The sequence below is a fragment of the Rhopalosiphum padi genome, chromosome 3, assembly GCF_020882245.1.
Source record: "Rhopalosiphum padi isolate XX-2018 chromosome 3, ASM2088224v1, whole genome shotgun sequence".
In the NCBI taxonomy this organism is placed as follows: Eukaryota; Metazoa; Arthropoda; class Insecta; order Hemiptera; family Aphididae; genus Rhopalosiphum; species Rhopalosiphum padi.
This window is the reverse complement of record NC_083599.1, coordinates 73,053,095-73,063,730: the sequence shown is the minus strand read 5'-3', so window position 1 is coordinate 73,063,730 and position 10,636 is coordinate 73,053,095. Positions and strand designations below refer to the sequence as shown.

General features: G+C 29.7%; 2 protein-coding genes across 2 annotated transcripts; both read right to left on the bottom strand.

The window, feature by feature from the left end:
- Window positions 1-2,279: 2,279 nt before the first annotated feature.
- Window positions 2,280-4,533, bottom strand: LOC132925631 (uncharacterized). Its single transcript, XM_060990009.1, has 12 exons — window positions 4,501-4,533; window positions 4,169-4,436; window positions 3,966-4,043; window positions 3,771-3,848; window positions 3,637-3,711; window positions 3,442-3,519; window positions 3,308-3,382; window positions 3,113-3,190; window positions 2,979-3,053; window positions 2,703-2,870; window positions 2,507-2,584; window positions 2,280-2,398 (listed from the first exon to the last, which is right to left on the bottom strand). The coding sequence occupies exons 1-12, from the start codon at window positions 4,531-4,533 to the stop codon at window positions 2,280-2,282; spliced, it is 1,203 nt and encodes a 400-aa protein (XP_060845992.1).
- A 2,337-nt stretch (window positions 4,534-6,870) lies between these two features.
- Window positions 6,871-9,070, bottom strand: LOC132925630 (uncharacterized). Its single transcript, XM_060990007.1, has 11 exons — window positions 8,897-9,070; window positions 8,565-8,832; window positions 8,362-8,439; window positions 8,228-8,302; window positions 8,033-8,110; window positions 7,899-7,973; window positions 7,704-7,781; window positions 7,570-7,644; window positions 7,294-7,461; window positions 7,098-7,175; window positions 6,871-6,989 (listed from the first exon to the last, which is right to left on the bottom strand). The coding sequence occupies exons 1-11, from the start codon at window positions 9,068-9,070 to the stop codon at window positions 6,871-6,873; spliced, it is 1,266 nt and encodes a 421-aa protein (XP_060845990.1).
- Between the last annotated feature and the right edge of the window lie 1,566 nt (window positions 9,071-10,636).

Sequence of the window (10,636 nt, the reverse complement as noted above, 5' to 3'; positions counted from 1 at the left end):
ACATAAGATATACATTTTTTATAATTTTTAATAAATTTATTATGAAGTTTGATTAAACGCCTTATGTCAACGTTTTGATGAAGATAAATCTGCAGATATTCCTATTTTTTCAAAATAAATACGTCAAAATATAAGAAAAAATTCATTTATAAATGAATAAATAAATTTTTATATTTTTTAAATAATATTGTTGTATAAGATTTACTTTTTTAAAACATTTTTAATAAATTTGTTATTTGAAGTTCCCCATTGAACACTTTGTGTCAACGTTTTTATGAAAATAAATCTGCAGATCAATTAATTTAATATAATTTAATATTTTACATATTTTTATATAATATGCAACTGATTTTTTTTATCCGGGACTTTATTCATAATATTGTGTGTAATCTGTACTTAGGTAAAGTGTAGTATGTTTATGTATGCCGGGCGCTGTACGATAGCTGTACGACAATGACGTCACGAAATAATATTCCCCACTCCTTCTTTTTCAGAATTTCGGATTGAGGCAACCTGTATAATCTATAAACCTTGTCATATACTTACCTTTACTCGTTCTGCCAAATACAACACGCCATCTGTGGCTTATGCACATAATCACATTATCAAAAATTAGATAACCCCGGTGCAACTGATTATATGAACGCGGTAACGTTTTAGCGCGCCACAGTCACTATGATAACAATTGATAAGATGTTTGTTTATTTTTTATTTTTTGATATTTTAATGTAATAATGATCAATAATTATTGTGATGCTTGCAATATTAAATTTAAGAACCGATCAACGTTTCTGTGCCATTTGGCAAGTAATCATCATGGACCATTTCCTCTTGTCAACGCCATAAAAAGTGTTTATGTACACACCTATACAAGTAATTATAAAAATAATGTACTTACTAAGAAATAAACCTAAATGTTTTTTTTTGCTATTTTGTAGAGTCCATCGCTACAAGTCCCATCATTGTTAAAAGGTGTGATGTAGAGGCTACACCCAGTGATAAGTGTCCAATCGAGGGTGACCGCTACCATTGCAGTATATGCCAAAAAAAGTACAAAAATCATGGTTGGTTCCAAAAACATATAATAACACATTCCCCCAATAAGGTTAATAGTTGTAAAATATGCAATAAAAAACTATCGTCTCAAAAATCAGTTAAAAGACATAAAGAAATACACAACTCTCGCAGGAAGAGGTATAAATGTAAGATGTGCAAAAGTTCTTTTCTTCAAATAAGTGATCTGAATTATCACCAAAAAACCATACATATCAAACATGAGTTAATTAAATGTCTCCATTGTACCAAAACATATGCGACTCAAAAACAATTAAAAATACACAATATTCATGTTCATTCACACTTAAAACCTTATAAATGTTCATTGTGTGATCTATCATTTGGGATGTCAATAGCACTATTCCGACATCGTCGAAAAGTAAGGTATTGCATGTATATAAAAAAAACACATTTATATTAAAACATTTTTATTTTCAGGTACACAAGTATAATTGAGACACCAACTGCCACAAAAAATGTTGATGTACACGCTTATACAAGTAATTTGAAAAGTACTTACTAACACATTATACTTAAATGTTTCTTTTTTGCTATTTTATAGAGTCCATCGCTACAAGACCCATTATTGCAAACAGTTGTGATGCAGAGTCTACACTGAGAAAAACAAGGAAAACCATTTCGTGATGTCAATGCTACAAAAAATATTGATTATTTATGTAGGATACCCACAGATAAATAATTTGGCATAATGTTTATAACATTTATTTATTTTAGATTCTGAACGGAGTGATGAATGTATTGATTTTTAATTATGATATGTGAAATAAAAATTTATAGAATATAATAAATATTAACAATATTTTGTAAATGTTTTTTTCTTTATTTAACAGATCTAATAGTAATCCTGTAATAAAGTTCTGGAACACATTCCAATAAGAATTTAAATTTATTTTGTTATTAAAATAAAATTATATTCATCATCGTCTAAAAGTAATGTATTGCATGTATATAAAACAATACAGTTATATTCTAAGAGTTACATAAAACCATAAATATTTTGCATACTTTTATCAGTTATCCACGACACATTAACACTGGTTTCATGATTAGGGACCTCGTTGTTCTGATCTTTATCTATGGAGACGTCTTCAACATAAGTGTAATGTTCCACACTACCCAAGGGGTCTTACACATAAGCGCGTTTTTTTTTATCAAGGTGGTATCGCCAGTAGCCCTAATCCACCGTTAAGCTTTTACACCGTTCAATGCTCAATCTGTACCATATGCTCTAAATCAGTATCTTCTGTATCTGTATTTATATCCATACTCTCTGAATCGGTTTCACTTTCTTCTGTATCAGTATCTGTACCCATACTATCTACTGCAATATAAAAATATTATGTAAAAATATTGTCATAAATTTATTTTTATTTTATTTTTAAAAAAAAAATTAACATGATAGAAAGTAAAATTTAAAAAAATGTGGTACCTTGTGTCACAGGTTTGACTGATGTTGATGCAACAGGCGTTTCGCTTTCTGGTTGATCTTGATTACCCAGACTATCTACTGTAATATAAAAATATTATGTAAATATATTGTCATAAATTTATGTTAATTAATGCAAGTGGTTAATAGGGCAGAAATTAACATGACAGAAAGTAAAATTAAAAAAAAAATGTGGTACCTTGTGTCACAGGTTTGACTGAAGGGTTTGCAACTGGCAATTCGCTTTTTTGTTGATCTTGTTTACCCCTCTGCTCTAAATCAGTATCTTCTGTATCTGTATTTATATCCATACTCTCTGAATCGGTTTCACTTTCTTCTGTATCAGTATCTGTAACCATACTATCTACTGCAATATAAAAATATTATGTAAAAATATTGTCATAAATTTATTTTTATTTTATTTTTAAAAAAAAAATTAACATGATAGAAAGTAAAATTTAAAAAAATGTGGTACCTTGTGTCACAGGTTTGACTGAAGGGTTTGCAACTGGCAATTCGCTTGCTTGTTGATCTTGTTTACCCATATGCTCTAAATCAGTAGTTAAAAAATTAACATGATAGAAAGTAAAATTTAAAAAAACGTGGTACCTTGTGTCACAGGTTTGACTGAAGGGTTTGCAACAGGCGTTTCGCTTTCTGGTTGATATTGATTACCCAGACTATCTACTGTAATATAAAAATATTATGTAAATATATTGTCATAAATTTATGTTAATTAATGCAAGTGGTTAATAGGGCAGAAATTAACATGACAGAAAGTAAAATTAAAAAAAAATGTGGTACCTTGTGTCACAGGTTTGACTGAAGGGTTTGCAACTGGCAATTCGCTTGCTTGTTGATCTTGTTTACCCCTCTGCTCTAAATCAGTAGTTAAAAAATTAACATGATAGAAAGTAAAATTTAAAAAAATGTGGTACCTTGTGTCACAGGTTTGACTGAAGTTGATGCAACAGGCGTTTCGCTTTCTGGTTGATATTGATTACCCAGACTATCTACTGTAATATAAAAATATTATGTAAATATATTGTCATAAATTTATGTTAATTAATGCAAGTGGTTAATAGGGCAGAAATTAACATGACAGAAAGTAAAATTAAAAAAAAATGTGGTACCTTGTGTCACAGGTTTGACTGAAGGGTTTGCAACTGGCAATTCGCTTGCTTGTTGATCTTGTTTACCCATATGCTCTAAATCAGTAGTTAAAAAATTAACATGATAGAAAGTAAAATTTAAAAAAATGTGGTACCTTGTGTCACAGGTTTGACTGAAGTTGATGCACCAGGTGTTTCGCTTTCTGGTTGATATTGATTACCCAGACTATCTACTGTAATATAAAAATATTATGTAAATATATTGTCATAAATTTATGTTAATTAATGCAAGTGGTTAATAGGGCAGAAATTAACATGACAGAAAGTAAAATTATAAAAAAATGTGGTACCTTGTGTCACAGGTTTGACTGAAGTTGATGCAACAGGCGTTTCGCTTTGTGGTTGATCTTGATTACCCAGACTATCTACTGTAATATAAAAATATTATGTAAATGTATTGTCATAAATTTATTTTAAATAATGCAAGTAGAAATTAACATGATATACTCTGTTCCACCTAGTAGTACTGTGTTTAATGACTTTGTATGCTTACCATCGTTTACTGGGACTTTGTCAGTGTGACATTGGCATTCACAATTTGTTTGGTTTTCACCAAAGTAATGGTCACCATAGTATGTTGTTATTTCTGTACCAATATTTATTTGTTGAATTGCTTTTGCACACCAGACTCCTTCCCCCTTTCCAGCCACCCATTCCGTATTGTTTGAGCAGCGATGGTTTATATAAGCCGCAGGTCCGAGAAACAGTAAATCTTTTTTATTACGTGAACTTGTTAAAATAGAGAAGTCATTAACCCCAATCTGAGAAAAAAATAATTAAATACTGTTTATTATTATTTAATAATAATAGTTTGGCAAAACATACTTTTATTTCTTCTGGTTTTATAGCAGCGGTCATCCCTCACAAGGTGTATATAATTTGACCAAGACTTATTGATTGGGTTGCTACAATTTTAATATCGTTTATTTGATTTTTAAATCTTGTGTTTCTTTCGTATTTATAGGCTGTATCTTCTAAAGATTTTTTATACATCTCCATTACTTGGTTTAAAATATCTTTTTCACGTTTTGTGTGAAATGGAAATTTGGCGGTTTTGGTTTTATGCGTTGTAAAACCTATACAATTTAAAACAGCAAATGAATACCAGTAGTATTTTGTTTATAATTAAATATCATATGTTATTTAGTAATGTTTATGTTAGATGAGGGTGGTATAACCAGCGGCCTGCGATTTTGGGTGTATATTATTAGTAATCCTGCCGGCCGATACGAAAAAACCTCAATAGATGTAATGCGAATTAAATCGTATACAAAACGTTGCCGTTTTGTCTAAATAAATAATATTCGATAAGATACGAAACATAATTATCGAAACCATACATTTTTTTCCATAGTATAATATAATATTAATCAAAAATACATGTAACGTATATATTACATACGAGTTACATTGGTTCTGGATTACGAAGTAAAATGTGCTTTGGATCGCCAAAAACGGTGTTAAATATAAATTTTCCCTTATAATGTCAATTGGATAAATTTTAAATCACAATATTATTATAAAATAAATGTATACGATTTAGTAATTGTATTTCCTATTCCCCCAAATAGTTTTAAGTCCCCTGGTAGGCGAATTAGACTTGTAGTCGGGGATATACTATATATCAGGATTACTATATACCACGATTACTATATATCATGATTATTATATACCAGGATTACTATATATCATGATTATTATATACCAGGATTACTATATACCAGGATTACTATATACCAGGATTACTATATATCAGGATTACTTAGCACCAGGATTACTATATAACAGGATTACTAAGCACCAGGATTACTATATAACAGGATTACTTAGCACCAGGATTACTATATATCAGGATTACTTAGCACCAGGATTACTATATAACAGGATTACTTAGCACCAGGATTACTATATAACAGGATTACTTAGCACCAGGATTACTATATAACAGGATTACTCGGTAAAAAAAGTACAAAAATCATGGTTGGTTCCAAAAACATATAATAACACATTCCCCCAATAAGGTTAATAGTTGTAAAATATGCAATAAAAAACTATCGTCTCAAAAATCAGTTAAAAGACATAAAGAAATACACAACTCTCGCAGGAAGAGGTATAAATGTAAGATGTGCAAAAGTTCTTTTCTTCAAATAAGTGATCTGAATTATCACCAAAAAACCATACATATCAAACATGAGTTAATTAAATGTCTCCATTGTACCAAAACATATGCGACTCAAAAACAATTAAAAATACACAATATTCATGTTCATTCACACTTAAAACCTTATAAATGTTCATTGTGTGATCTATCATTTGGGATGTCAATAGCACTATTCCGACATCGTCGAAAAGTAAGGTATTGCATGTATATAAAAAAAACACATTTATATTAAAACATTTTTATTTTCAGGTACACAAGTATAATTGAGACACCAACTGCCACAAAAAATGTTGATGTACACGCTTATACAAGTAATTTGAAAAGTACTTACTAACACATTATACTTAAATGTTTCTTTTTTGCTATTTTATAGAGTCCATCGCTACAAGACCCATTATTGCAAACAGTTGTGATGCAGAGTCTACACTGAGAAAAACAAGGAAAACCATTTCGTGATGTCAATGCTACAAAAAATATTGATTATTTATGTAGGATACCCACAGATAAATAATTTGGCATAATGTTTATAACATTTATTTATTTTAGATTCTGAACGGAGTGATGAATGTATTGATTTTTAATTATGATATGTGAAATAAAAATTTATAGAATATAATAAATATTAACAATATTTTGTAAATGTTTTTTTCTTTATTTAACAGATCTAATAGTAATCCTGTAATAAAGTTCTGGAACACATTCCAATAAGAATTTAAATTTATTTTGTTATTAAAATAAAATTATATTCATCATCGTCTAAAAGTAATGTATTGCATGTATATAAAACAATACAGTTATATTCTAAGAGTTACATAAAACCATAAATATTTTGCATACTTTTATCAGTTATCCACGACACATTAACACTGGTTTCATGATTAGGGACCTCGTTGTTCTGATCTTTATCTATGGAGACGTCTTCAACATAAGTGTAATGTTCCACACTACCCAAGGGGTCTTACACATAAGCGCGTTTTTTTTTATCAAGGTGGTATCGCCAGTAGCCCTAATCCACCGTTAAGCTTTTACACCGTTCAATGCTCAATCTGTACCATATGCTCTAAATCAGTATCTTCTGTATCTGTATTTATATCCATACTCTCTGAATCGGTTTCACTTTCTTCTGTATCAGTATCTGTACCCATACTATCTACTGCAATATAAAAATATTATGTAAAAATATTGTCATAAATTTATTTTTATTTTATTTTTAAAAAAAAAATTAACATGATAGAAAGTAAAATTTAAAAAAATGTGGTACCTTGTGTCACAGGTTTGACTGATGTTGATGCAACAGGCGTTTCGCTTTCTGGTTGATCTTGATTACCCAGACTATCTACTGTAATATAAAAATATTATGTAAATATATTGTCATAAATTTATGTTAATTAATGCAAGTGGTTAATAGGGCAGAAATTAACATGACAGAAAGTAAAATTAAAAAAAAAATGTGGTACCTTGTGTCACAGGTTTGACTGAAGGGTTTGCAACTGGAAATTCGCTTTTTTGTTGATCTTGTTTACCCCTCTGCTCTAAATCAGTATCTTCTGTATCTGTATTTATATCCATACTCTCTGAATCGGTTTCACTTTCTTCTGTATCAGTATCTGTAACCATACTATCTACTGCAATATAAAAATATTATGTAAAAATATTGTCATAAATTTATTTTTATTTTATTTTTAAAAAAAAAATTAACATGATAGAAAGTAAAATTTAAAAAAATGTGGTACCTTGTGTCACAGGTTTGACTGAAGGGTTTGCAACTGGCAATTCGCTTGCTTGTTGATCTTGTTTACCCATATGCTCTAAATCAGTAGTTAAAAAATTAACATGATAGAAAGTAAAATTTAAAAAAACGTGGTACCTTGTGTCACAGGTTTGACTGAAGGGTTTGCAACAGGCGTTTCGCTTTCTGGTTGATATTGATTACCCAGACTATCTACTGTAATATAAAAATATTATGTAAATATATTGTCATAAATTTATGTTAATTAATGCAAGTGGTTAATAGGGCAGAAATTAACATGACAGAAAGTAAAATTAAAAAAAAATGTGGTACCTTGTGTCACAGGTTTGACTGAAGGGTTTGCAACTGGCAATTCGCTTGCTTGTTGATCTTGTTTACCCCTCTGCTCTAAATCAGTAGTTAAAAAATTAACATGATAGAAAGTAAAATTTAAAAAAATGTGGTACCTTGTGTCACAGGTTTGACTGAAGTTGATGCAACAGGCGTTTCGCTTTCTGGTTGATATTGATTACCCAGACTATCTACTGTAATATAAAAATATTATGTAAATATATTGTCATAAATTTATGTTAATTAATGCAAGTGGTTAATAGGGCAGAAATTAACATGACAGAAAGTAAAATTAAAAAAAAATGTGGTACCTTGTGTCACAGGTTTGACTGAAGGGTTTGCAACTGGCAATTCGCTTGCTTGTTGATCTTGTTTACCCATATGCTCTAAATCAGTAGTTAAAAAATTAACATGATAGAAAGTAAAATTTAAAAAAATGTGGTACCTTGTGTCACAGGTTTGACTGAAGTTGATGCAACAGGCGTTTCGCTTTGTGGTTGATCTTGATTACCCAGACTATCTACTGTAATATAAAAATATTATGTAAATGTATTGTCATAAATTTATTTTAAATAATGCAAGTAGAAATTAACATGATATACTCTGTTCCACCTAGTAGTACTGTGTTTAATGACTTTGTATGCTTACCATCGTTTACTGGGACTTTGTCAGTGTGACATTGGCATTCACAATTTGTTTGGTTTTCACCAAAGTAATGGTCACCATAGTATGTTGTTATTTCTGTACCAATATTTATTTGTTGAATTGCTTTTGCACACCAGACTCCTTCCCCCTTTCCAGCCACCAATTCCGTATTGTTTGAGCAGCAATGGTTTATATAAGCCGCAGGTCCGAGAAACAGTAAATCTTTTTTATTACGTGAACTTGTTAAAATAGAGAAGTCATTAACCCCAATCTGAGAAAAAAATAATTAAATACTGTTTATTATTATTTAATAATAATAGTTTGGCAAAACATACTTTTATTTCTTCTGGTTTTATAGCAGCGGTCATCCCACACAAGGTGTATATAATTTGACCAAGACTTATTGATTGGGTTGCTACAATTTTAATATCGTTTATTTGATTTTTAAATCTTGTGTTTCTTTCGTATTTATAGGCTGTATCTTCTAAAGATTTTTTATACATCTCCATTACTTGGTTTAAAATATCTTTTTCACGTTTTGTGTGAAATGGAAATTTGGCGGTTTTGGTTTTATGCGTTGTAAAACCTATACAATTTAAAACAGCAAATGAATACCAGTAGTATTTTGTTTATAATTAAATATCATATGTTATTTAGTAATGTTTATGTTAGATGAGGGTGGTATAACCAGCGGCCTGCGATTTTGGGTGTATATTATTAGTAATCCTGCCGGCCGATACGAAAAAACCTCAATAGATGTAATGCGAATTAAATCGTATACAAAACGTTGCCGTTTTGTCTAAATAAATAATATTCGATAAGATACGAAACATAATTATCGAAACCATACATTTTTTTCCATAGTATAATATAATATTAATCAAAAATACATGTAACGTATATATTACATACGAGTTACATTGGTTCTGGATTACGAAGTAAAATGTGCTTTGGATCGCCAAAAACGGTGTTAAATATAAATTTTCCCTTATAATGTCAATTGGATAAATTTTAAATCACAATATTATTATAAAATAAATGTATACGATTTAGTAATTGTATTTCCTATACCCCCAAATAGTTTTAAGTCCCCTGGTAGGCGAATTAGACTTGTAGTCGGGGATATACTATATATCAGGATTACTATATACCACGATTACTATATATCATGATTATTATATACCAGGATTACTATATATCATGATTATTATATACCAGGATTACTATATACCAGGATTACTATATACCAGGATTACTATATATCAGGATTACTTAGCACCAGGATTACTATATAACAGGATTACTAAGCACCAGGATTACTATATAACAGGATTACTCGGTAAAAAAAGTACAAAAATCATGGTTGGTTCCAAAAACATATAATAACACATTCCCCCAATAAGGTTAATAGTTGTAAAATATGCAATAAAAAAACTATCGTCTCAAAAATCAGTTAAAAGACATAAAGAAATACACAACTCTCGCAGGAAGAGGTATAAATGTAAGATGTGCAAAAGTTCTTTTCTTCAAATAAGTGATCTGAATTATCACCAAAAAACCATACATATCAAACATGAGTTAATTAAATGTCTCCATTGTACCAAAACATATGCGACTCAAAAACAATTAAAAATACACAATATTCATGTTCATTCACACTTAAAACCTTATAAATGTTCATTGTGTGATCTATCATTTGGGATGTCAATAGCACTATTCCGACATCGTCGAAAAGTAAGGTATTGCATGTATATAAAAAAAACACATTTATATTAAAACATTTTTATTTTCAGGTACACAAGTATAATTGAGACACCAACTGCCACAAAAAATGTTGATGTACACGCTTATACAAGTAATTTGAAAAGTACTTACTAACACATTATACTTAAATGTTTCTTTTTTGCTATTTTATAGAGTCCATCGCTACAAGACCCATTATTGCAAACAGTTGTGATGCAGAGTCTACACTGAGAAAAACAAGGAAAACCATTTCGTGATGTCAATGCTACAAAAAATATTGATTATTTATGTAGGATACCCACAGATAAATAATTTGGCATAATGTTTATAAC

Bases quoted from the DNA above. Each gene is read 5' to 3' on its own strand.
- LOC132925631 (XM_060990009.1), bottom strand. From the start codon at position 4,533: ATGACCGCTGCTATAAAACCAGAAGAAATAAAA. The intron at 3,712-3,770 runs GTACCACATTTT...CTACTGATTTAG, and splicing joins AGTCAAACCTGTGACACAAG to AGCATATGGGTAAACAAGAT. The intron at 2,871-2,978 runs GTACCACATTTT...TTTATATTGCAG, and splicing joins AGTCAAACCTGTGACACAAG to TAGATAGTATGGTTACAGAT.
- LOC132925630 (XM_060990007.1), bottom strand. From the start codon at position 9,070: ATGGAGATGTATAAAAAATCTTTAGAAGATACAGCCTATAAATACGAA. The intron at 8,111-8,227 runs GTACCACATTTT...TTTATATTACAG, and splicing joins AGTCAAACCTGTGACACAAG to TAGATAGTCTGGGTAATCAA. The intron at 7,462-7,569 runs GTACCACATTTT...TTTATATTGCAG, and splicing joins AGTCAAACCTGTGACACAAG to TAGATAGTATGGTTACAGAT.